Source organism: Hippocampus comes, unplaced genomic scaffold (genome assembly GCF_001891065.2).
Source record: "Hippocampus comes isolate QL1 unplaced genomic scaffold, H_comes_QL1_v1.1 scaffold96, whole genome shotgun sequence".
In the NCBI taxonomy this organism is placed as follows: Eukaryota; Metazoa; Chordata; class Actinopteri; order Syngnathiformes; family Syngnathidae; genus Hippocampus; species Hippocampus comes.
The window spans coordinates 534587-559723 of record NW_017806074.1 but is presented as its reverse complement, the minus strand read 5'-3'; the positions used below and the strand labels follow the sequence as shown (position 1 = coordinate 559723).

At 42.3% G+C, this 25137-nt stretch overlaps 5 protein-coding genes and 1 non-coding gene across 8 annotated transcripts; 4 read left to right on the top strand and 2 right to left on the bottom strand.

Annotated features, from left to right (window-relative positions):
• The first annotated feature begins 351 nt into the window (after positions 1–351).
• txndc9 (thioredoxin domain containing 9) lies at positions 352–1537 on the top strand. Of its 2 annotated transcripts, none has more exons than XM_019894489.1 (3): positions 352–456; positions 1000–1195; positions 1387–1537. In XM_019894489.1, the coding sequence occupies exons 2-3, from the start codon at positions 1022–1024 to the stop codon at positions 1507–1509; spliced, it is 297 nt and encodes a 98-aa protein (XP_019750048.1). In that variant the 5' UTR covers positions 352–456; positions 1000–1021; the 3' UTR covers positions 1510–1537. The 2 variants fall into 2 exon arrangements, with proteins under 2 accessions (XP_019750048.1, XP_019750049.1); XM_019894490.1 differs by lacking the exon at positions 352–456 and adding an exon at positions 502–733.
• A 2198-nt stretch (positions 1538–3735) lies between these two features.
• Positions 3736–5718, bottom strand: mrpl30 (mitochondrial ribosomal protein L30). Its single transcript, XM_019894487.1, has 5 exons — positions 5406–5718; positions 5116–5187; positions 4889–5035; positions 4728–4801; positions 3736–4074 (listed from the first exon to the last, which is right to left on the bottom strand). The coding sequence occupies exons 1-5, from the start codon at positions 5457–5459 to the stop codon at positions 3948–3950; spliced, it is 474 nt and encodes a 157-aa protein (XP_019750046.1). The 5' UTR covers positions 5460–5718; the 3' UTR covers positions 3736–3947.
• A 199-nt stretch (positions 5719–5917) lies between these two features.
• On the top strand, positions 5918–9229 carry mitd1 (MIT, microtubule interacting and transport, domain containing 1). Its single transcript, XM_019894486.1, has 7 exons — positions 5918–6205; positions 6309–6410; positions 7000–7136; positions 7760–7846; positions 8123–8235; positions 8695–8755; positions 8836–9229. The coding sequence occupies exons 1-7, from the start codon at positions 6061–6063 to the stop codon at positions 8929–8931; spliced, it is 741 nt and encodes a 246-aa protein (XP_019750045.1). The 5' UTR covers positions 5918–6060; the 3' UTR covers positions 8932–9229.
• A 1377-nt stretch (positions 9230–10606) lies between these two features.
• Positions 10607–19534, top strand: cracdla (cracd like a). The gene is made up of 11 exons (XM_019894553.1): positions 10607–11247; positions 13072–13159; positions 13277–13402; positions 14085–14229; positions 14636–14780; positions 14865–15026; positions 15634–15885; positions 16224–17244; positions 17513–18276; positions 19141–19243; positions 19314–19534. The coding sequence occupies exons 3-11, from the start codon at positions 13354–13356 to the stop codon at positions 19499–19501; spliced, it is 2829 nt and encodes a 942-aa protein (XP_019750112.1). The 5' UTR covers positions 10607–11247; positions 13072–13159; positions 13277–13353; the 3' UTR covers positions 19502–19534.
• Positions 19535–19569: 35 nt separating this feature from the next.
• Positions 19570–24996, top strand: creg2 (cellular repressor of E1A-stimulated genes 2). Of its 2 annotated transcripts, XM_019894555.1 has the most exons (5): positions 19570–21271; positions 22007–22176; positions 22640–22753; positions 23587–23728; positions 23818–24996. In XM_019894555.1, the coding sequence occupies exons 1-4, from the start codon at positions 20864–20866 to the stop codon at positions 23726–23728; spliced, it is 834 nt and encodes a 277-aa protein (XP_019750114.1). In that variant the 5' UTR covers positions 19570–20863; the 3' UTR covers positions 23818–24996. The 2 variants fall into 2 exon arrangements, with proteins under 2 accessions (XP_019750114.1, XP_019750113.1); XM_019894554.1 differs by having other exon boundaries at positions 23587–24996.
• trnan-guu (transfer RNA asparagine (anticodon GUU)) lies at positions 21392–21465 on the bottom strand. The gene has a single exon. It is a non-coding gene; the product is annotated as a tRNA-Asn (tRNA).
• Positions 24997–25137: the final 141 nt, after the last annotated feature.

Genomic DNA, 25137 nt, shown 5'->3' with positions numbered 1-25137 from the left:
CCAAACCGAATCAAAGGAAAAAGAAACAATAATATGGTTTACAGTTAAGTGGGACAAAGAATGATGGGAAAAAGCTATGGAGTATACTAAATAATATACTGTAATGGGATGTAACTCCACAACCCACGTGCATTGAGTGTGGAGGTACGTTTATTACTAAACCCAAAGAAATTACAAACCACCTGAATTAATATTTTATAAAAACTGGCTTGAAAAGAAACAAAAGTAATACAGTACCACTGCCCGAAACTGGCTTGAAAAGAAACAAAAGTAATACAGTACCTACACCTGCCCGCAGATGGGAGAACACCATTCAGTGGCCCAGCTCTAGTCCATTTGCAACCTCCCGTACAGTAGGCGGCGGTATGCACCACAAAAATGTCAACCCGTCGTCTTCGCACAACTAAGTCGTCATTTCCGTTCTCGGCTCTCCTTTCTTAACAACGTCGCTATCAGGTAACGAACGATGCCGGGGTGAAAGTTGTTTGTTTTTAGCTCATTCCTTCGTAAAAACTTACATAAACCCTGTCAGTGGCGCCATGATACATTGCCGTAGCTTATATTTTTAGGGTTTTCTCGCAAGCATCTTGTTATTTTGGGTGGAAGCCAAATGAGACTAACAAATGGCCTCACCCGGTAACTGACATCTGCTAAGAAGCTATTGTAGAGGCGTGTCCCTGGTTAACTACGGGCTTTATACGTCGGTGGTTCACATATTCTACATTGTCCATAGGTATAAATGTGGTTTGAATGCTTTATTTTGTATCCTGTTTTTGACTGCGGACCACAATCCATGTCTTATGAGGAAAAGCTGCACAGACAAAGGAAGACTAACATGGCATTAAATAACTCAACGTAGTTTTACTGAACATTACGTAATGAAGCTCAAGGTGTTAACGTGCTTTATTTCACCATCAAGTTTTTGTTTTTTATTTGTCTGTTGTATGCGCCACTGTTGCAGATGTTTCAAAGTTGATAGTGTGTACAATTCGCCATCAGGTCCGACACGGCACGGGCAACCATGGCCACCGACATGATCGAAAACATCACAAAGGTTCTGGTGCAGTCTGCCAAGCTGGTGGAGGATCAGGTGGATGCAGAGTTGACCAAACTTAACGAAATGGACGAAGACGACTTTGAAAAAATGAGGGAACGACGACTCGAGGCACTAAAGAAAGCCCAGAAACAGAAGCAGGTGTGTCTTTTTTTATAGAACAAAGCACATTTTCCACACTAATGAACACTTACGTTTTACTCTCTGCATTTGGTAAACTACACTCTATATGAGTTATATTAGAACAAAAGGAATTCCTAAAATGTTAACGTCACACCCTCATACTTTTACAGCAAGAATATGTTTGCTCCTCTTTGTTTCCGTTATCACAGGAGTGGTTGTCTAAAGGACACGGAGAGTACCGCGAAATTCCCAGTGAGAAAGAGTTCTTCGGTGAGGTGAAGGAGAGCAAGAAAGTTGTGTGTCATTTCTACAGAAACTCCACTTTCAGGTGATGTCACTTTTTTATTATATTACCTCTCTACGGTTGAGATATACATTGCGGGGTAAATATCAGTGCCGTCAGGCGGGAACCCTTGCACCTTGAATCCATCACTTTTCAGGAAACCCCGTTAAAAAAAAAAAATCATGTTTTTGAGCAGTTATTTACATATAATTTGGGCTGCGCATATGAATTGTTCCATGCGGTCTGTCAGCGTAAACAACACAGCTACATGAAATTAAAATGTACATGGCAATGCAAAACAAAATTGGGGATGGGTATTAAATCAGAATGTGGCACTGGGACCTGCAGTGTAAATGTAATCGAAGCCAATAAAACTGATTGATGCTGTAACCAAAATAGTAAAGGTCCTATGCCGAAACTCCACTTTCAGGTGATGTCACTTTTTTATTATATTACCTCTCTACGGTTGAGATATACATTGCGGGGTAAATATCAGTGCCGTCAGGCGGGAACCCTTGCACCTTGAATCCATCACTTTTCAGGAAACCCCGTTAAAAAAAAAATGTTTTTGAGCAGTTATTTACATATAATTTGGGCTGCACATATGAATTGTTCCATGGGGTCTGTCAGCGTAAACAACACAGCTACATGAAAAAAGTACATGCCAATGCAAAACAAAATTGGGGATGGGTATTAAATCAGAATGTGGCACTGGGACCTGCAGTGTAAATGTAATCGAAGCCAATAAAACTGATTGATGCTGTAACCAAAATAGTAAAGGTCCTATGCCATCAAAATTTAAGTTTGACATCGATGCGGTTTGTCGATTGGTGTACAGTCTGTGATAAGAGGAAAAACTTGCAAAAGGGGGGCTGGGGGGAGGGCTATTTTGATGTCACGGGACCTTTAAAAGTGCAGGCTTTCATTCAAATGTCTTACTGTAATTGGTACAGCATTATTTACATATAATTTGGGCTGCACATATGAATTGTTCCATGGGGTCTGTCAGCGTAAACAACACAGCTACATGAAAAAAGTACATGCCAATGCAAAACAAAATTGGGGATGGGTATTAAATCAGAATGTGGCACTGGGACCTGCAGTGTAAATGCAACCGAAGCCAATAAAACTGATTGATGCTGTAGCCAAAATAGTAAAGGTCCTGTGCCATCAAAATTTAAGTTTGACATCGATGTGGTTCGTCCATTGATGTACAATTTGTGGTAAGAGGAAAAACGTCCAAAAGGGGGGGTGGGGGGGGGGGGCTATTTTACACTTCAGTCATTCCAACACGCCAGCATTTTCTTTTATAGAATTACTTTACATTATGGAGATATTGTGTGGCTCATTTCTGTTTTAATGATAAGAATATGGTTTTATTTTTTTTACTTCTGTAACTTTTATTTTTGTAATTGTCATTTACTGTACCAATAGATTTTTCATTCTATTTCTAATTGCAACTGCCAATTAGTCTGCTTGCAATCGCAACATTCTATCGCTTGATCGCAAACACTTCAGTCATTCCAACACGCCAGCATTTTCTTTTGTAGAATTACTTAACATTGTGAAGTGGAGATATTGTGTGTCTTATTTCTGTTTTAATGATAAGAATATGGTTTTATTTTCTTTATTTTTTTTTACTTCTGTAACTTTTATTTTCGTAATTATTGTCATATACTGTACCAATAGATTTTTCATTCTATTTCTAATTGCAACTGCCAATTAGTCTGCTTGCAATCGCAACATTCTATCGCTTGATCGCAAAGCCTGTGGCATCTATTTTGACTGTCACCAAAAAAAGGTTCGTTTTTTTTTTTATGTTTTTAAATTGCGTTTGATATTCCCTCAATGCATTTCCTTGACTTTTATTCCCCATAGTGGTAACCTGATGGAGCCGCCCACATCCACACAGAAGCCTCACTCCAGGTTCACCAAAGTGGAGAAAAAGACCATCAGGGGCCGCGGCTACGACACGGATTCTGACGACGACGACGACTGAGGGACGCTGACAGCCGTCTTGGTTTCTCTCTCTGGGCTACCTCCTTTATAACGTCTGTCAGCCAGCCCTTTTTTCTTTTATCACTGTGTTCTTCAGCATTTGTTCAAATGTTTTCATGATTAGTAAAAGAAAATTACTTCAAATCAGATGTCAAAATTCAAATGGAAATATCCTTTGCAGATGAACTACCCGTCATAACTAAATCACAGGTGATAAAGCAAACTCACACTTATGAAAAATCTCCTTGGTGGGGTTAATAATATTACAGACCGCTTGTGCTTTCACAATTACTTTTTTAGTATAACATTTGCAGTGATGAGTTTGAAACGAATTTGCCTGTCAAACTGGGTCACCAGCGTGGTGCAGTTTGACTGACAGCTGCAATACAAGAAATACAAAAAGGGGCGTTGTGTTCTACGGATCCATCAGTTGGATGGTGCAGATGAGAAAACATGGTACTGGGTACACTGGCAATATATATGAAGGCTCTAGGACTCAATGGCCTTGGTTGGGTTGAGCAGGCGTCGAACAATCAGCTCTCCTTTGCTGTTGATGTAGCTGTCAGCCATGTCCTGCTCGGAAGGGAGCCCGTACGGTGTCCTCAGTGGCTCGATCCTGAAGGTATATTGATTGTCATTTCATCTCTACCTATCCTCATAGCAATATTTAATTGTAGGTCCTATTAAAAATAAGTACAATTAAAATGAAAGAATATCTCATTGTCTGGCATATAATGCAAAGAAAATTATAAATAGTCATTGTCTATGTGTGGTTCTACAAGTGTAACAATACTGATGTTAAAACAATACACAGTTTAGCAACTGACTTAAATATTTTAACTAAATGATTATGAAGTTACAGTCAGAACATTTGCATAATGATAACTAGGATATTTGAAAACAAAAAGGATAAGTATAATGAAATACAAGGATCATACTATGAGAATCTCATCACTATTAGTATGGTAGCTATAAAAATTGAAATGTGAAACCTATAACCTAATAAAGAAATAGACTGGACCCCAGCAGATCCCCCCCCCCCATGTTTAAATACTGTATTTTTATGTTTGGGTTTTCCCAAGAATTTGGGGGGGGGGGGGTTACATTGTTTTTCTACTTCAATGCATTTATAATGGTTTTTGCTATTCGCGGGCCAGCCCAGTCCATATCCCCAGGTCATGCTAGGTTGAATCAAGGCAGCTGGACTCTTGTTTGTTTGATCCCCCCCCAACCTCACAACCTCATGTTTTCATACGCAGCATCTCATACCTGACAAGATGCTTGATGAACTTGAGTCTGCAGTTCACCGCAGGTATGTTCTTGTGGATCACAGGCACGTTTCCCTGTATGACAGTGACAGCACCTTTCAGGTCCACATCTAAATAAGGCACCGAGTTAAAAGACGGTCGTCGGCTGAAGAGCAGCCTCACCTTTTGGAGGCCCAGGTGCTTCACCATAACTTTCTCCCAGTACGGCCGTCTCATCACGCTTTTGACTCGCGTCACGATGTGGAGTTTGTGAGGCTCCTCGGGGTCGCCACCGTATTTCTCGTGTTCTCTCGACCGCTCTGCAAAGAGCTATTAGGACAACAGACGAAGAAGGTTATGAGTATTACAAAGCAGACTGAATGTTAAAATGCGAAGAAAATCGTTTTAACCTCTGGTGGAATTCTTGCTCTGGTAAATTTGCTGCGCCCAAACCAAAGACAACGTGAAAATCCTGTTAGGACCTGTCATAACATCAACATATACAGTTAATAAACTAATGACAAAGAACACATAAGGCAAACATGAACAAAATGCTTTTAAATTTAAAACACGACTGATAGCTAAAGTAAGGTAATCAACTTTAGCTAATTTAATTTATTGCTAATATGAAACGCACAGTCCTTCACTACATTTTTTCAAACACCACAGTAGATTCGTATATATCAAGTGAAGCTCTTACCTTGACGGATGACGACTTTAAACCGAACGCTGACATTTTAGTGGCTTGTTGCATCCATTCAGTGTCAATTGACCCTCATGCAGGACAAGGTTAATATACCAGAAGTCGCGTAAAAGCATGCACACCCAGTCCAGAGTTTTTCAATGATATGACGAAAATTGAAATGATAATATGCAGAACGGCGATGTATTATTGTGCAAAATATTAATAATACGAACGGAGAAGAAATTCTTTTGGGAAGCTGAAGAAGACAACACAAGACATGATCGCGTCCATTGAACCACGCCCGGAACCGGAAATACGTCAAGTGAGACACACGCGTGTATAATTAAAAAATGATTAGAATGTAAACATTTCTTTCTACAAAATAAAAAAAATTCAATTCTGGAGTTATGGCTTCAATGGGAGCTTTCGACATTGGGTAAAGTGCAACTGTGTTTTTTATTTGCACTGTTTTCATGGTTTACCTCTCGTCTAACTGGCGGAACAAAAGCAGTCCTTGCGTTTCCTACGGCCGTGTTTTGGCAACGTACTCACAGGGAACTATACGGAACCGCTGTCACTGTCGCTGTTACTGACGTTTCTCTCGTGTTGTACCACGCATGTCCACTGTTAAACCCTAAACTCTCAAGTGGTGACGCCACATTTGGCAAAGATGACTCAAAATCACCTGCCAGGTATGGAGTCGTCCGCCATTTCTGTACTGAAGCGGGCGGTGGAATTGGACCAGAGCGGTCGGTTTTTGGAGTCTCTCGTCTGTTACCAAGAAGGCATTCAGCTGCTCATAGACATTCAAAAAGGTCCCCCCACCTCCCCAACACACATCGCCCCCTTACTCAGAATGATGCATTCACAGCAGTATATGTACTAGACTATTTACAATGATGTCTGTCTCGCCAGCAGCAGTGAACGATGACTCGAAGAGAGGACACTACAGGGAAAAGATAAAGGGCTATATGGACAGGGCAGAACACATCAAAGCTCATGTGAACCAGATGAAGGAAGGTAATAAATAAAGTGGTCAACGAAGCGCACTTATGTAACGCCTCATCTGCAAAATGTGGTGCCCAAAGCCCTCCGCAGCACACACTCAACAGCACAGAATGTGCAACAAACCTTCATATTTTTGTTTTTAAGTGTTGATTTCAAAGTAGTGCCTGTACTTACATTTTGAAAATGCGGATGTCTCTTCATTCTCTTGCTGTTTATTAAGATATTAAGATATCCTTTATTTGTCCCACACTGGGGACATTTACATAAATTACATTTATGGGCATGGGTCGGCAATGCGCTGAAAATGTTGTCACTCCTTCAGATGGAAATGTGAATTTGAGCATTCTTTTAATACAAGACATGCGTGATGGAGGCGCTGTGTCTGAGTAGAGTGCTTTTTGTTTAAGTTTTGTCTATTCCTACTGATGTGTTATATAAATCTCAGTTCAACCCACAACATATTCATAATTTCAATTTTATTTTTAATTAAATGTTGGCCATATTGAGAAATGGTTGGTTGGATATGTCACATTGGACGGGTGGTTTGATGGTTGCTTCATGTTTTGGTTTTTTTTCTTGCCCTCTTTCTCTTTGTTCTCAGAGGGGAAGTACCACGAGCAGGTAAGGATAGCGGAGGATGCCATTGGTTACAGTTACGAGGCCATTTTCAAGCCGTACATCAGCGGTGCTCTCACAGAGGTCTGGGTGGAGGACCCCTACATACGACACACTCACCAGGTTGAAATAATGAATGTGCAAAAACACAACTTTTTTCATGGATGTTTTTCTTTATTTATTTTTTTTAACCTCTCCTTTTCGAATGATTTGGCATGCAGTACGGTGTATCTGTTTGAGTAGTTTTACTGTACAACAGGCTTCATAAGAATAAAACCTTTATTCATCTCACAATGGAGAAATTCCCATTGGAACAAAAGTAGTGCTTTGCCGCCATTGTGTACCAGCTTTGTGGTATGTTGAAGCGAGCAGCCTTGTTAGGACAGGAGTGGTGCTTTTCCGCCGTCTCCCCGCATTTATAAACAAATTGAGATTGAGATTTGATACACGTTAAGATACTTGCAGATATATGGTATTCACAGAAAGGCTTGTTTGCAATTTTGGTGCTAAGGAACTCGGTTGAAGTGAGTTGAGGAGCTTCATTTCACCAAAAAGTAGGTTTTTTACCACCCTATTGTGGCAGCCTGAGAAAACAGAGAACTGAACAAAAAAAAAAAGAATAGAGAACAATAACAGGATAAAACACATTAATGACAACAGTCATCTTCCTGGCTCTGATTACATTTTACTGGGGTTGCGATCATTTTTTGGGAACTGAACACAAGTCACGTTTTTATGCACGGCAGTTGTACAACTTCTTGCGGTTCTGCGAGATGCTACTCAAAGCGTCCTGCAAGGTGAAGACCATCCACCTCCTGACGTCACCAGATGATGTAAGTTTTGTCAACCAGCAAGGTCTTACACCACCTTCAGTTAACACAAAAACATGCATCCCTGCAATTCACACCTCTTTCCCCCCTGAGCCCCATCATCAAGAAAACGGTTATAAAGTGTAATTACAGTACACCAGTTCATAGATGCTTATGTTCACACATACATTTAAAAACATTATTCTAATAGAGGCACGGCCCTATCTGCAGTTGCGTCGATCATGAGTGAAATTCAGTTCAAGAGCTATTCCACCACCATTAATGTGCGTTGTTGTGCAGGTGGATGTCGGACAACAGACGAGCTCGATGGCCGAGCTGACGCAGAGCCTCAGTGCTCACGGTGTCACTCTGGACCTGCAGTATTCCACCACCATACACGACAGAGAGATCAGGTACTTACTCCAACATGCCTCACACTCACACGTCAGCAGTAGTGTGAAAAAAAACTGCCATGCAACACCGTGTGGAGATTGTATGAAATCAGTTGAAGGGGAAGTCAAGTCCAAATTTTTTTTGGATAGTATGTTCTATGCAGCCCCACAAATCCAAGCACAGTACTCTGATAGATGTCTTTGTAGAATATGAAATGAGCAGCAGAATCCACATGTTTTTATCCATATCATGAGGTGGCCATTTTGCCACTTGCTGAAAATGCCGTCACAATTACTCAGGGCTCAGCAAAAACCGCTCACGGCTCACTCATTTTCTGAGTTTGGTCATGTGACGTTCGCAAACTGAGCAATAATTACTTTCTGTTCTATGGTCGTCGTCACATTTTTCTGGTTTGCCATTATTCTGCAGTGGCTTAAAAAAATGTCAATCACCGAAAGTGATCAAAGGTGAAATTGTAGGTTTGATAACGGTTGGATCATCAAGATCGGAAGAGGGCTGGATTACTTCAAGAGACCAAAAGTGAGACACGATTAACATTTTATTGTTCTGACTTCAGATTTGCGTTGTATGTTCTCATGTGTTCTTTTGATAACCCGCAGGGACGGTTCTCCATTGGATACTGTGACTATGACCTCAGGCAGTGCCACAAGACCACAGTAGACATTTTCCATAAAAAACACACCAAAACCCTATGAGACACACACAGCCAATTACCTTCCATTCAACTCCATGACATGTTGTGTCAATGACTTGCACAAATACACATATTTTTGTTTTTGAATGGCATATAGTAGAACAAAATGAGAGTGATCTGGTGCATTTTATAAAGAAACTGTGGGGTTTCGTTCAAGAAAATTTGCAACAATACCAGATCATTATAATATTATTTTGCTTCATCTTGCTCTGTCTTGTTTGTGCTCGCTATCTATTTTTTTACAGATGTGTTTTATGAGTCATATTAAAGAGTGTAATTTTTATGCCATTTCGAACAAATAAGTCAATTATTTTGTGAAAAAATATTGTATGACTCCCATCACTCACGGAAGATTAGGTGCCTATTGGAGGTGTGGCCCTTTTTACCCCCCTAAGCATTTGTTTGTACGGGTGTACCTAATATAGTGGCCCGTTGACATTGCCTTGAAAAGTGTGAATGAACCGTGGGCCGTGTGAGTTGAAACAGCGTTATGATCGGATTATCTATCGGCCTTAATCTCGATATGTCATCTGCATGCATGCGGTCCACCGGAGGAAATTCTAATCCCGGAAAGGGGCGCGTGCATCAAGCAGCACAGTGTAGCTCCCACACACAAAAAAAAAAACTCCTCAACAGAAAGACTTCGAGTTACAATCCAATGCTGTCTGTCTCAATACAATTACAATACAAGACGTATCGATGTGACATGCCACCAGTATTGGCCTGTGGAAGTACAGATGACATGCACTGAATCGATGAATGGCTGAATTAAGCACCACATAGCAGGCCTCACTGAGGTAATCCACATCAACAGCTGGCTTGGTGCTGTGGGTGGTGGGGGGAATTTGTGTGATGACTAGAAGCCTCATTGCGAGAGATATATGTGTGTGTGTGTGTGTGTGTGTGTGTGTGTGTGTGTGTGTGTGTGTGTGTGTGTGTGTGTGTGTGTGTGTATCTATCTATCTATATATATAATCACATGACAAATTGTCCACTGTAGTGGCCGCTGTCCCTGAAAGGGTTAAAAAAAAAACCTCTTAAATTGTCCCTCGGTGTAACTGTGAGTGTGAATGGTCTTTCGTCTATGTGTACCCTGGATTGGGTGGCAACCCGTTCAGGGTGTGCCCCTGAAAACACTTATTGCCAATATATCCCCGGGTTATTCAAGATTCAAGAAAAAAAACTTTTTGGGGAGGCAGGTAGTGGTCATTTCAAATACAATTTTAAGGATGCTAAATAATTTGCAGATGTCCGCTATGCAGGTCCCTTCCCCCGCGAAGAGCAGGGCACCACACAATGACTGTCTTAAATAATACATATTGCAAAGAAACATTAACACCACTAGGGACAGGATTACAAACACCTTCCTGTTCCAGCCTGCCCATTGTCTTCGATTGGTGAGTAGTTTTGCTTTGTTTGATTCAACTCAGTTTTATTTGTAGAGCACTTAGTTTTATATTATTACAGTTTTATATTTATGTTCATGAGTCGATACTTTGTTAATTCAGCGTGGAAAATTAAATTTTTGACAAATGCATTTTCAGATAGTCTGTTTTGAAAATTATATGAAATGATTACAAAATTGAGATAATAAATGCACATATGTATATATTTTTTGTAAATGCATTTTTCAAGACCATAAAGCATAAAACTAAATGACAATAAAGATATGATAAATATGATGAAAAAAAATGCATCTCTGGGGCAGCATGGCTCAGTAATAGAGTAGGCCTCTCCCAACCCAGATATAGCCTACAGTAAAAGAAAAAAAAAAGTTATATTTATGGGTGAGAATGTGCTGACATTTTGGATACACAAAGTGACCATTTTATCACCTTTTTTTTATTCCCCTTTACGAGAGAGTTAGTGAGAACATTCATTGTTGTCCTGTTTCCAAGTACAGCTTTCATTTTTCCCTCCCCTTCCCCCCAGCCCTCCACTCCCCTCCCTCCTTTTCTCTCATTTCTGGGCCCAAAATCAGGTTAGTGTTTTATAAGGAGCTTAGCGCAGAAGGCCACAGTGTGCTACTCCTGTAATAGAGTATCTCTCGTCCTCTCTCTCACACGCCCTCCCTCCCTCTGTCTCATTCTATTCTGCCCTCTTTTCTTTTTGTGCATGTGCTTGTCCCGCCACGGAGTGACCTTCTCCCTCTCTCTCTCTCTCTTCCACTCACTCCGCCTTCCCTCCTCCTCCTCCTGCCTCTCTGCAGATGTGGTCGACAAGCCTGCAGGTTCAAACAGCACAGGACGCTGACAGGACAATTTGGGGGACAACAGACACCTGAGGGGGTCCCGGGTCGACCTGCTGGTGCGTTGAGGTACTTGACTTTTGTTTTTTTAGGGAGAGATGGGGTCCGCTGTGACAAATGAAGTCTGTCATTGAGATTATCTGTTTTTATTTAAGGCTCCCAAAAATTTCTTCTTGCTTCATGCAGGTGCATCAGCCTTGTTTGTTATCATCCACATATGAAATTAACTTTAAGATCGCTTTTCCTCCGGGTCACGTGTTTGTCAAAACAAGAGCGGGCTGCTGACATGAGAGGTGCAGTCTGGACTTTGCTTTTGCAAGCTGACACATCTCGTCTTCATCGTGATACCAGGGCACTTTGTTGACAACAGCACTTACCGCCAGGCTGTCCAAGCTAGAGCAAGTGTGTGATGCACGCAGCAAGAAAGCACAGAAATGAGCCATAGTGACTTCCAAGGGAAGCAGGGTTGCATCGGTGTTTCAGCTGGACAATTTTAGCTCCTGATAAATACAGTAGTTCCCCGAAGAGAGAAAAATGTCTGAATGGAAACAGACTGAGTTAGTCTGCTCCGGGATCAACCTGCCGCCACCATATAATATTAAAAAAAATTTATGAAATGTCACGGCTTCTAAATTTGACACACCACAGAGAAGAGTACTGCCAAATTTAAGTTGTTGAAAAAGTCAAGGATAGAGTATAAAAAGAGGTTTCAAAATAACGAAACATCAAGCTGTTTTTAGATGCCAGGGTCATATTCACAGAATTTGTTGACACCACGACGTTAGGACAAGAACGAATGAATGTTACTTGGTCCAGCATCTTTCTTATGACTTCACATAACTATGTTGGAGCCTGGAAAATATAGCCGCTTAAAGCTTCCAGTGGTAGGAATATATTCCAACGGATCGTGGGGGAGCTTTTCCACAAAGCCCCTGTCCACACATTGGCTTTTAGGCCGGACTCATCCCCACCCCCCCCCACACACACACACACAAACACCACTACCCAATTATTTGCCTTGTCTCTGTGATGTTTGTGCACTCATGGCTAACAACTAGGTGCTCTAAAGCAGATGCGTCAGCCTGAAGCCTCGATCCACACACTGCCTGTCTAGTTGGACTTCCTCTTTTCTTTTTTTTTCTTTGTAGCTGTTCCCTGGGTGCCATGCGTGCACTCTTGGCTGACAATGAGGCACTCTAAAGTTGCCATGCCAGTGGGCTGTTAGGCACGAAAATGCATTTTCATTGTGTAGGCAAAGCTAGCTAACTAACCGCATCTCACAGTTGTGTCAGATAGCCACTGATGGGAACAAAGGGTCTCAAATGCAACTCATGCTGGGATCCAAAATGTCATGTGGTGGCATTTTAAGGGAAAAAAACAGAAAAACTGAATTGGTGTAAAATATTGTGACGTTACAACACAACTCAGCCAAATTAAGTTGAATAGTTTTTAGTGTTTGCATGTTTTCAGAAATTATATTCAAATACTATGTGTAATTTATGATGAAACAAATCTCTGAATTCACTTTACTGGGTCTTTCTGTGCATATGTATCATAAATAAATAGTAAGAAATAATATGCAGAATGGTAATATGTATTTAGTATTTAATATATATTTGATGTAAGGGTGACTTTCAGCTGCAGATGGAATTTTTTTTCTAGAACATCATAGCTATAAATTAGACCACATGGTAAAATCCGAATCGTGCAAGCTTTTTATCGGTCACACTTAAAAATAAAAAAATGAAAATATCTCAAAAACCTGACATGTTAGGAAAACAAATGAAGACAAGTTTGAAATCAGGGTCAAAAATATGTAAGCCATCTCTGATTAAAACATGCTGTTGACCAGTGTTATTTAACAATCTTACACTGATTCAATCTCGTCTGCAGGTATACCTAATGAAGTGTCCTGTGAGCGGACAGTCATCTTGTTAAAAGGCCAAAAGGGTGCACGGCGCCCCACCCTCTAACAACAAAGGTTGGTCCCGTTCCTGATAAAACCAATAAACCTTTGAACCTCCAGTCTTTGTTTCAAATCTCGAGCCTTATTGCTCAGCTTGCTTATGCGCAAACAATAATATATATCGTTACCCAGGAAACAACGGGGAACTCGTCCCGGTGGCCTCTGGTCATTTGCGCTTTTGTGCCAACCACTTTGTACCAGGCAGACAAATGGAGGCCCTCTCTGTGGATACAGAGGAGAGCGCCGAGGATACTTCAGGTGAGATTATCGAGCAATCTATCAAAGATGGCACACATGCATCAAGGGGGAGAAGTGTCTTTTTAATTGCTTCCATACAAAAAGGTGGTTCTCTCGAGAGCCTGCCCATCCATCAACTGTGAACACATCAGCAAGTCGTAACCTGTCCAAGTCAGAAAGTGATTCAGAAAGCAAACGTTTTTCCATCCAAAGATAAATGCTGGATTTTTGTTTTATCTGCAGATGAGTTGAGAGCACTGTCAGCCCAAGCGTCTGATAAACGGCTCATAAAACAGTCGATTGTTTTATGTTTCTTTTTCATCCAAACTTTTCCTGTAATCATGACTTTACGACCACATTAGCGACTATTGACAGACGACGGGACAGTCTGATTTGCGTACAAATTTGTTGCCGCCGTAGGAACGAAAATCTGTCATGAAACCTTCGCCTCCATAGCCTGAAAATGACACAAAGACAAAAAGAGAAGCTCAAAGTGACATAAGGTTCATAACTAACCATTCTGTGACATCTTGTTTTGTCACTCTCAAAATTGTTGAGGTGTCTCTTCTTGCTACGGTATGTCTCGTTCATATAGTTTACTTTATGATTGTTGAATATTGGACATGGACTCCAGAGAACGACACATCCATTGACTATCACCTGTCACTTTTTACATTCTAAAAGATGTGCGTGTGTGTTTTAGGACCACTAAAGTCCAGAATAAAGTCGCTGAAGACTCGACTGTTTGTGAGAAGCAAGCGAGCAGGAGAGGATTTCAGCACCAAGTTCAGCCAGTCGGCCAGTGACATCCTTGCAGGGAAGACGCTGGGTTCCGACGAAGACTTGGCGTACGTATGTTGTCGATATTAATGTATGTCATCAACTAAATGGCGTGGAGCTGGATAAAGTCCATGAAATCCTTCTTGTCAATTATTAACTGACAAGGGAATCATCTCAACGCTTTCACTTGAACTGATAAAAACATGAAACAACATTTAACGCGTTTCAATCACATGAATACGCTTACACTCTCATTTTGCACTTCGTCTCGACGACATCATCCTTCACTGACACTGACAGCAGTGCTACTGCTATTGCTAAGAGCGTCCGGGCTCTTGCTGTTGTTGGTTACGCACATTTCGTGTCAACGTAGAACAAAAACCTGTTAGTTTTGAAAAGTCAACTCCGGCGAGATGCTGAACAGGAAAGAAAATAGCTGGGTGTTGTCTCATCAATTGGTGTATCATTTTTCAGATTCCCCCAAGGAATTATGGGATCTCGAGCGCTTTCCCACGACAGCATCTTCTGGGCCGACCAGGTGCAGACAGACGACGACGACAGTGATCCCGTCAGGGTGTTATCGCAAGAGAATGTTCACAGCAAAATCAAAGCTTTGCAGGTAAGGTACGGGAATGAAGGGAGATTATATTCATTTATTTTTCCAAACTGAGGCTGCAACTCAAGAGATACTGTGTTTTCACAGATGAAGCTTCAGCAGCAGAAGATGCATCTGGGACCGCCTCCTCTCGTTCTGACAATCAGGCGGCAAGAGGATGAGGGCGGCCGCTCCGAGGAGCGCCTTCCTCCTCACAAGAGCCCAGAATTTTCTACCGTGGATGTCCCAACCCACGGAGCCCTCAAGAAGGTGAAAAAAAACAAGAGATACCATGAATTGTTTTAAGTAACATTTAACTGTTATACAAGTGTAAAAAGCAATTGACCACAAGACATCAAATCAATAAAACATCATTTTAAATGGCTCGGCTTTAACAGGACATGCAATACAAAGCTAGCATTAGCATCGCGTTGTAATGCAAAAGTAAAGTCGTGTCACAAATTTACTTCATGCGTCACTTTTTTTTTCAAACTTCTCAACTGTCAGCCAAGTATAATAAAAATAATTGAACCACAGCCCATAGTAAAACCCCAAATCAATAATCTAGTCTTAATGGAAATGCCAGTTGTAATGCAACAGGAAGTCACAGTGGCAATGCACCTCACTCCTAATTTTAGAGGTGACGACTGTCCAATATTCCCAGTTCATTTCATTCATTTTAACTGCCCTCATCCAACAGCTCTTTAAGTACACCGGCATAATTTAATGAGAGACAGCTTCTATGTCAAAAAGTCTTCTTTTATGAAGTCTACTGTAGTTAATCGTTTGCTAAAAAAATAAATCTCAGAGCAATTAGCATTTTATAACATGGAAGATATTCTCCACAGACAATATTTTGTTGTGTTTGTCTTCGCAGGTGCGATCCCAGCCAAATTCACGTCCACTCTCCCCCATCTTCAAACCTCCAGCTTCCAAATCTGGAGCCGCCACCACGCTGTCCCCGACGTTCATCCCGCCTCGCCCCACCATCACTTTACCTTGCGAGCCCCCGTTGGACTTAAGCACTCCGGCACAGTTCACCCCTTCTTTGGACACGTCCGCCGCCAGACACCGCATGTCCGTCAAGCCCCGGAATCAGAGGGCCAGCACCAAGAGAAGGGTGGCCGAAGTGAGTGACCATCTTTGCCACATTATGCAATATTACTTCTGCAATGTCATATGTAATGGTGGCTTATGAGTTTTTCAAGCTAGGAACCACAGCTCGCACAAAAATTTGAAACGATATTTAAGTGTTTTTGGAATATAGTTTGTTGTATATTTACGGTTTACACTATTATTATAAGCAATTACAAGGTGCCTCACAATGATTACAAGCCATGTAAGTGCCAGCCATTTCAACAATTGATTATGCTTAATTTGTAACGCAAATGAATTCGATTTGACAACAATTCACTCCTTATTCTGAAGACAGCTGTTTATTCTTACAAACGCTGTTGTCTATTTTAGCGGCCTGACGCGAAGGTGCATGACATGAACAACCATCTTGAACCTGTGACAGACGAACACGTGAGCGAGGAAGTGATACGGGAGGAAGAACAAGCTCGAATCAATGCGTCGCAACCATCACTGCCTAAAGCCACCCAGCTGGAAGTGTTCTCATCGGACCCCACTCTGGACCGTGTCTTACCTGGCAGACTCTCTCCTGTGTCCTCCCAGGAGCTTCAAGTGAAACTTCAGAGACGTTCCTTTGTGATGTCTAGCCATAGACCGCGTCCATTCTTCGAAGCGAAAGACGCAATGGACAGCTCGGAGGAATCTGGGGTTGAAGTCAAGATCCTCGATAAGAGCGAAATCGTCTCCTGTAGCCAGCTTTCCGATAGCTGCGCATCAGCGTTGTCCTTACCCATTTGTCCGCAGGATGAAACCGAAGTAGACAGCGTAAGAGGACTAAAAAGACCCGGATCCGGATCCTTCCATTTCTCCATTAGCTCTGCCAAGAGCCGCATCGAAGACAGACCCCGATCAGGCAGTTTTGTGGGAGTCGTGGGGCAGGCGGGGTTCAGACACAAGTCAGGAGGACCGGTTGAAGATGTAACGTTAAGCCTGAAGGAAAGGGAGCAGTGTAAAGATCTGCACCCTGGAGGAAGATTTTTTACAGCGGGAAGATTTAGGCAGGAGCAGAAAAGCTCGGGTCTTCCGTGGGGAAGGCGGGATAGTGCAAAAAATGTGGAATCGGCGAAAACCGGAGATGCTGTCCCATCGGAGGAAGTGGAGAGCAGCCGGGAAGCGACGGAGGTGCTCGTGGTGGCAACAAAGGTGGAAGTCAAAGAAGAAGAAGGAAAGACCATGTTCGGGTTTAAACTCCGCTCCACTTCTAACTCCATGAGATTTTGGTCAGATGGATCTTCCAGGCGTCAGTCAAGGAAGCCGTCGACTGAGGAGCCAAGTGATGGACTGAAAAGTCAACAAAGTAAAGACAGTGAAAGCCTGTCCAAAAATGCCAATGCTGGAGATTTCACACAGACAGGTGAGTTCATAGGCTTGTTTGTTTTAGGGGGGCAAATTACCAAAATCCTATTTTGTGCCCTTTGGATTTAAAAAAAAAAAAAAAAGTTATATAATTTTTTATTTCATTTTTAATTTCAAACCGTGGGTGAAATGTAATTTACACCTGAGCGGAAACTATTTTTATATTTTTAATTGTCATTACATAGACACCAACTGTAAGGCTAATTAAGGATGCCTCACACTTAAAATATGCGCTTCCTTTTTTTTTTTTTTTTTTTGCCTCACAGACCCAGCCCTCCCAGCCAAGCCAAGCCCTCCATCTATCTTTGAGGCTCCCACCTTACCCACAGACATCCAAACAACCTCCTTACATCAGTCTCAGGAGCTTCAATCCGGCCCGCAAACAGCTTCGCCTGAGCTATCCTGGGTAAGCCTAGCGATGGAAAAGACCAGAAGCCTGCACCAGCTTTTTGCAAGAAGATTTCCCAAGGATTTTACGAGTAATGCTCCACAACCAACAGCACAGACACCAAACCTCGGTGAGATATTACATGTGAAATCTCAGACTATAAGATCACCAGAATGTGAGAGATCAGAACCCGATGGCGGCAAAGGGATGACGGAGCATATCGAATCGTCCCAAAAGACAACAAACACATGGAAGGAACCGGAAGTGCCACCATCACATGTAAATACAAGTCAGCCCACCTCGACAACAAATGTATGGATGACCCAGTCTCCATCGCGCTCCGCTCCCCTGTCGGATAGCCCATCTCCATTTGGAGCAGGGTCCACTGTCACTCAATCAGTGGCGCGGTCTTATCAGGCCTCAGAGCAGCATCCGCCACCTTGGAGCCACCGAGGTCTTCACGCTATAGCACAGCAGCCCAAATATACAACACCTGCAGTGGACGAAGGGAAATGGACAGTGCAGGAAAAGGAGAGCCCCTCGCTGCTGGCCAAGCACAGCGCTTGGGCTGGATCCGTCAGCGAGAAGGCTGCGTTTTTGGAGAGACATGCAGAGTGGTGTTGTCCATCTGGGACAAAGGGGGTTCGTACTTCTTTTTTTAACCATCTTCCATTCAGAACTGGCAAAAGGACTCATCATAGCTGACAAGTAGCCAACATTACAACAACATTTTCTTAAATAAGGCCATGGATTGGGACTTTTCCGCTTCTCCAAATCTTTTGCCGTTATAGTTGTTATGGCAACCCTAGTTCACATTGCTCCACGTCGCTGCTGTCCCGTTTTTTTCCGCCTTTTCAGTCTCCAAGATATGAATCACTCAATCAAGATCACAACCACCTTTAGTTTTTGTTGAGGTTGGAAACAGCGTGCCTATTTTGAAAAATACATTTGTAGAAACTACAGATATCTGTTTTCAAACATAGGGAGTATAAGTAGAAAGTTTAGATAAGTTTAGATACCCGCTTAAGTGCAGTAAAGTATTTGTACTTTGTTACTTCCCAACACTGCTTCGGCGACATCCTCATCCCTATTTCTGTTATCGTATTTTCCGCACTATAAGGCGCTTCGGAGTATACGGCGCACCTTCAATGAATGGCCTATTTTAAAACTGTTTTCATATATAGGGCGCATCGCATAATAAGGAGCGGAGAAGCTACAATAGTGGCTGCGATTGCGTTATGCATCCACTGGATGGAGCTACACTAACGGAAATACAATACAATACAGCTTTATTTATACAGAGCTTTCACAACCGCTTCAGCTGTAACAAAGCGCTTTACATTATTTTAACATACTACGTCCAAGAAATTTGAATATTGATCCATATAGAAGGCGCATCGGATTATAAGGCGCACTGTCGGCTTTTGAGAAAATTGAATGCTTTTCGGTGCGTCTTATAGTGCGGAAAATACGGTTTCTGTTTTCATGATCCCTGATCTTCATCAGGTAGAGTTGAGGAAAGCGCAACTGGAAACCAAGACATCGAATGAACCCCGCACACAAAGCAAAGACTCAAAACCTGAGGGAAGAGAAGGGTTCAAACTTCCAGGTGCATGCGGTACCTTCATCCACTTCCCAAATCAAACGTCGCAGCCAGATAACATTGTTTTCTTTTCCAGAGTCCCAGAGCCCTGCCAGAGTTCCTGACAGACCTCGAGAGGAGAAATGGATGCGCAAAAACCTGGGGTCTTCTCCGTCGCCTTCCTCATCACCCATCCTGAGGTCCATGCCCGATAATGCTCAACCCTCCTGGATGGAACTGGCCAAGAGGAAGTCCATGGCGTGGAGTGACAAGACCATGGACTAAGGAGCCAAACACAACTTATGTTTTTCACAATTTAAAACATCTTGTTTTGGGTTACAAGACCATGGACTAAGGAGCCAAACACAACTTATATTTTTCACAATTTAAAACATCTTGTTTTGTTTTTTTGTTTTTTTGTCAGTACCCCAAGGTTCAGAGCATACTTGGAATACAAATGGAAAATTAGCCTGTTTTGAATGGGAAGTCCCATCTCATGCGAATGAGCCACTTCCGCAGGGTGTGCTAAGGTGAGGGTAGTTTATGATACTAGGACGAATGGGGGCAAAGCCTGGGAAGGCTACTTTGACCAAAGTCTAAATAAGCGAGTGTGAACTGCGAAGCCACGACAACAGTAAAAGCATGGATTGTGTTTTCGCATTTGGAGGCAGCACTTCATCTCTTAAGTCACCGAATTACACTTTCAGTGTGCGGATCTGCGCATATTCCAAACTCTTTGTGAGGGCGGTATTATATAAAATAGGCGAGCTTAGTCAGAGATACATTTCAAAAATAGACAGCTCGAAAAAGATTTATGTACTTGTTGAATTTCACACTTAGTGGACAGGCAGGCGCGATTATTAAGTCCATTTTTCATGATCTGTCCCCTTTAATTATTTATGTGAATTGGGCCCTGTAACCTAGTACAGTACCAGGTTTCGCACAAAGCCACTGCAAATAACTGTGTAAACACCAGGATAGGGAAAATACATTCTTGTGGACGACTTGCACACCATCAAAGAATTTGGACAGGACATTCAAGCAGTTCCAAAAGCAAATTAAAGTCATCAGAGTAATTTATATAAGCCCCCAAAACATTTAACCAACAGCTGATCATCATGTATAATAATAAACATTTGTTCGATTGTTGCATTCCTTAAATGTAGTCTGAAAACTGATATAGGAAAGCAATTCTTCACCTTTGCTATGGGCAAACTACACCTTCACGGACGACAGGGTTTAAGATGTTTAATCCATTTGTAATTCTATCCATAGGTTTGTGTATTGATCTGTAATATACTGTAAAGTTTTCGTGTTATTTTCACAATAAACTCATTAATTGCCTCTCCAACACTTTGAAATAAACAATATTTCTGGAAGTGACTTCACTGTTACTTATAGCATAGCTGAATAATAAACATATTCATTGTCACTGGTTATACAAGGCGATAAGACTCTGAAACAATATTAATGGCTACAGCATTCATTCATTCATTGACTTTGCGGCTTTCTTCAATTGTTGGCCTTTTCTTTCTACCGGTGTATGTAGTACCCTACCATGCCAACAGGGGTCAGCTGCTGATTATGAAACGCTCGCATTACGCACATAAATTGTCTCTTGAAGGCAGCCATTGCTGAACAGAACTCATGAGGCGCACTTTTTACTTCACCCTGCCAGTGTTGGCCAACATTCTGACCGCATGTACGGGCTACACTCTGAGGAACTCCGTCTCCTGGGCAGTCTCCTCCAATGATGCGGTGGAGGACGCCGACCTGTCAGAGGAGGTCGCCCCGGCCTTGCTGGTGGAAGGCGGCGGGCTGTGGAAGCAGGCGTACCCGACAGGCGTAATCAAGAATCCCGGGGAGCGAGTGCAGCCCGAGGGCGACTCCAGTACGGTGGCTCAGCGTCCCGCTCGCCTCTTCTCCTATCGGACGGAGAAGGTAAAGGTGGCGGGCAGCGGGCCTCCCCCCCATCAGGAGACCGCGAGAACGGCCAGATACATCGCTCACAGCAGCGACTGGGGCTCCCTGGCCACAATATCTAGCCAAGACAAGGTAGTACAACCACCCGGTGTCATTCAAGATAAAAAATCCACAATTTGTGACGAATATCACTTCACAAAATGGCGTTCGATTAAAAACTGAATATTATTGTCACGTCCTATAAAAACTCTGCGTCCCTGGGTGGGCTCGAACCACCAACCTTTCGGTTAACAGCCGAACGCGCTAACCGATTGCGCCACAGAGACGTTGTACAAGCACTGTAACAATTTTCTATCAAATGACTACTCATGGCACAATTAACGGTTCGAACATGACCGTTGGATTTAGATGAAAAATCGATTTATTTGCCCCCCCCCCAAGTAAAAACTGGACTCGAAGAACTAACTTTCATTGGGTCAAAAGCAGGGGTGCCCACACTTTTTCAGCATGCGAGGTACTTTTAAAATGAGCATGTCCAAATGATATGGCAACTGTGTTTGTTTATTTTCAATAGCTAAACATAGAATTCTTTATGTGTACAATGCATATTGATGTACCTGCATAACTGCATGAACCCTAATAACGCGATGAGGCATGCAACAGGCGTATGACTGTCTGCCCTGTATGTCAATCAAGTGACACTTCACAACGGATGATAGGCTGGAGTTTTTTATTTTAATGACATGCTAAGAACAGAGCAATAACATTCGCTCTACACATATCCTATAAAGTCAAGATAACTGTACATACCGTAGTTATAATGAGTTAGGCTTGATTTATTTTTTTCTCTGTTGGTTTTTTTTCTAGATCAAAGGTCTCCCCTTTGGGAATATTTTCTCCATCAGTGATGGACCACTGGACAACAGCACAGGGGTCATCTACTTTTATGTGACGCCCATGGACAACACGGTGTCTGACCTGAAAATGAACCCCTACGCTTCCATCACTTTCTCGGAGGCTGAGAGTGATTTCTGCAGGCAAGCGCACTCTGACCCACCTCTGATATGCTTGCAGTTAGAAACAACAGTGACAATATAAGTATTTGAAAAATATACTGCAGGGATGGGCAACTTGAATGACTGACAGGGGTCACAAGATTTCATCAGTTTCTTCATTAACTGTATTTAAAAGAAACAACTCTGTAAAATAGCACGACCGTGGACTCGTAGGGGTTTTATGTACATTTGATTTCCTCGACTGGCCTGTATAGTACTGATTGACTCTTGCACGTCATTCCACTTGTACCAGTCCATCTAGCTAGAGTCCTCTTGAGTAACAATCTCCCAACATCATTATATGTTACTTTAATTTTCAGTAGTTTACTGTAGTTTGACCACATATATACACACATTATAATTTGTGCAGTATAGAGTAGAGTGCAGTATTCCAGAGCTCTTGTATTGTTCCTCCTTAGATTGTACTGTAACATTCTCTCTCCAGACAAATGATATATGACCCAGAGGACCCGAGATGTGCTCGACTCACCCTGACAGGCAAGATGGTGGAAGTGACGCCAGAGGAGCTCGCCTTCGCCAAGGAGGCCATGTTCTCCAGGTAACTAGTGAGCACTCTTAAAATACAATGCTGTCTTGACTCAAAACACTCGTATCTAATCATTGGCCTCCTTTGAAATGAATGAGAATGCCATTAATTCATTCTCGCCGCCCCAAAAGAAAAACAACACAAAATGTTCTAAGTTGGTTTTTAATGACAGAAATAGCACTCTATAGTATTTACTTTTATAGAAAATACAACAAATACAATACAATGTAAAGAATTGAAGAGTTTGTGCATCATGAATTATTTATCTTGTGGCTTCTTGTGATTTGTGCATCCTGGCCACCAGGGGGCAGTATAATATATGATTCAAATGATCAGGATCGTTATCAAGCTTCTGCAGAGTTTGCTGATGAGCTGATAAATCGAATTGAATCACGTGTGTCGGAGGAAGAGACATATAAATCATGCAGGACGGAGGCCCTCGAGGACCTGAGTTGCCGACTCCCTGCTGTGAATGATCACTTTCAACATGCTGTGTGTATAATTGGGTAATGTCTGTCTATCACACCCCCAGAGTTCAGTATTGTAGTCATGATGGTCAGCATCTGAGCTGGAGATTTGCGAACAAACAGAGTCAGCAGCTGGTGCTTTCATCTTTTCAATGCTCCACGTAGGGTAAATTGTGGACAGGCAAGACAATTCTTTCGCTTTGTGTGCGAACAAGTTCTTGTGATTTTATTTTGAAGTCATGATTAACAAAGATAGTTGGGGAAATGTATCGGAGTAAACGTACACATTTTCTTTCGACAAAGTAGTGGAGTAAAAGTTGCCAGAAATATCAATTTACTTAAGATGAAACTAAATGTCACTTTCTTTCTCAATTCCAGGCATCCCATGATGGCAAAATGGCCTGTGGGACACAAGTGGTTCTTCATGAAGCTGGAGCTGATCCAAGTGTGGTTGCAGGACTGGACCGGAGGCACATCGCTCATTCCGCTGGAGGAATACTTCAAAGCTTCCCCTTTTTAATAGTCCTGCTGCTTCCGACAGCATTATGTCAGCCTAGAAAAAAAAAACAATTACATACACTGTACCTATTCGTACTGTATATGGGTAACAAATTCAAGTCTGTCAAATTGGTTCAAATTTATCAAACCATGGTGAAGGAGACTAGAATGTAAGCTACTGGACAGGAAACCAGGAGGAAGGGATGCTGAAGAACCAGAAAGGGTTCCAAGGCCAGCACTGAGGGGTCCTCTGTCACAGAAACCTTGATCTTCTTCCTTACACGCGTCCTCCATATCATGTTCCTCGATTAAATAGCCTACTTCTGGACTTACTGCTCAGGGGCGAAGGTTTTGGACTGTTGAACTTTGTGCTGCGGGGCTTTGATAATAATTGGTTGGGATCCTCCGCTGCTGGAGGTAGCGGGGCTGCTGTTGCCATCTGAATCCACAGGTTACATAACCTGAGCTGCTGCCAAACTTTTTTCAGGCCAGCAATCCACTCTGAGTCTGCCACGGCCTTGTGTGGTTTGGCTTTTGAAGACATTGTATGTGCCTTTGTATCTAAATCATGTAAAAAGGAATGCATTCAATGATTTTAAATGCTTTTGCTATGTTGTTGATTTTGTGTTTTTGGGCAACTTGCAGCATAATTACGCTGCAACGTAACTGTGCACGCAGTTTACAACACCCACCAAAAAATAGCTTCCTCAATACATAAGAAAAGTGAAGATTGATTAGCTTTGGATGGGATTTGTGCATGTGACTCCAGTGGTGGCGGATCTTAATCAACGGAGTTTTTAAGTGCAGCAGAAGATGAAGAACGCTGCCGTGATTATTCTGCATTGCCAGTTGTCCTTGTTGCAATTCGGGTTTTTTTTCCCCGAAACCATGACTCTTGTTGTACATTTTCCGCATTCTTAGCTTTTCACGCATCCTTGGCTTTTAAAATTAATCGATCAGCAAGATTTCAGCAAGAAGAAGAGCTGACTAGAACAACACATCTTTATTTCAGATTAATCAGAGGCACTTTAAATCGTGTCAGGCGTATGTTGACTCCCATTTAATTTTAGTTTGAATTCAATCACTTTATACAACGCAGCTTCATCCCAGTAATAAGAGGGTGAACACAGCACTGTGCAACTACAGTGCAAACTCAGGTCAAATAGTGGAGCCCAGGTTTCAAAGCAAACATGGTGAAGTGGCAGTTAGTTATTCTGCCCCATGCAAATAGAATAAGTTGCCAATAGAAGTGAAGTCAGCCCCAAGTATTGATGTCTTCAAATACAGGGGGGGAAAAAAAAAAAAAGACCCCCCCCCCACCCCCACATGTGTTTTTAGACACACACAGACACACAGACTTCCCGAGGTCATGAAGTCACGGACAGGGTAGCGGCATGTTGAAAAGACCATCCTGTGGATGGAGAAGGCGCT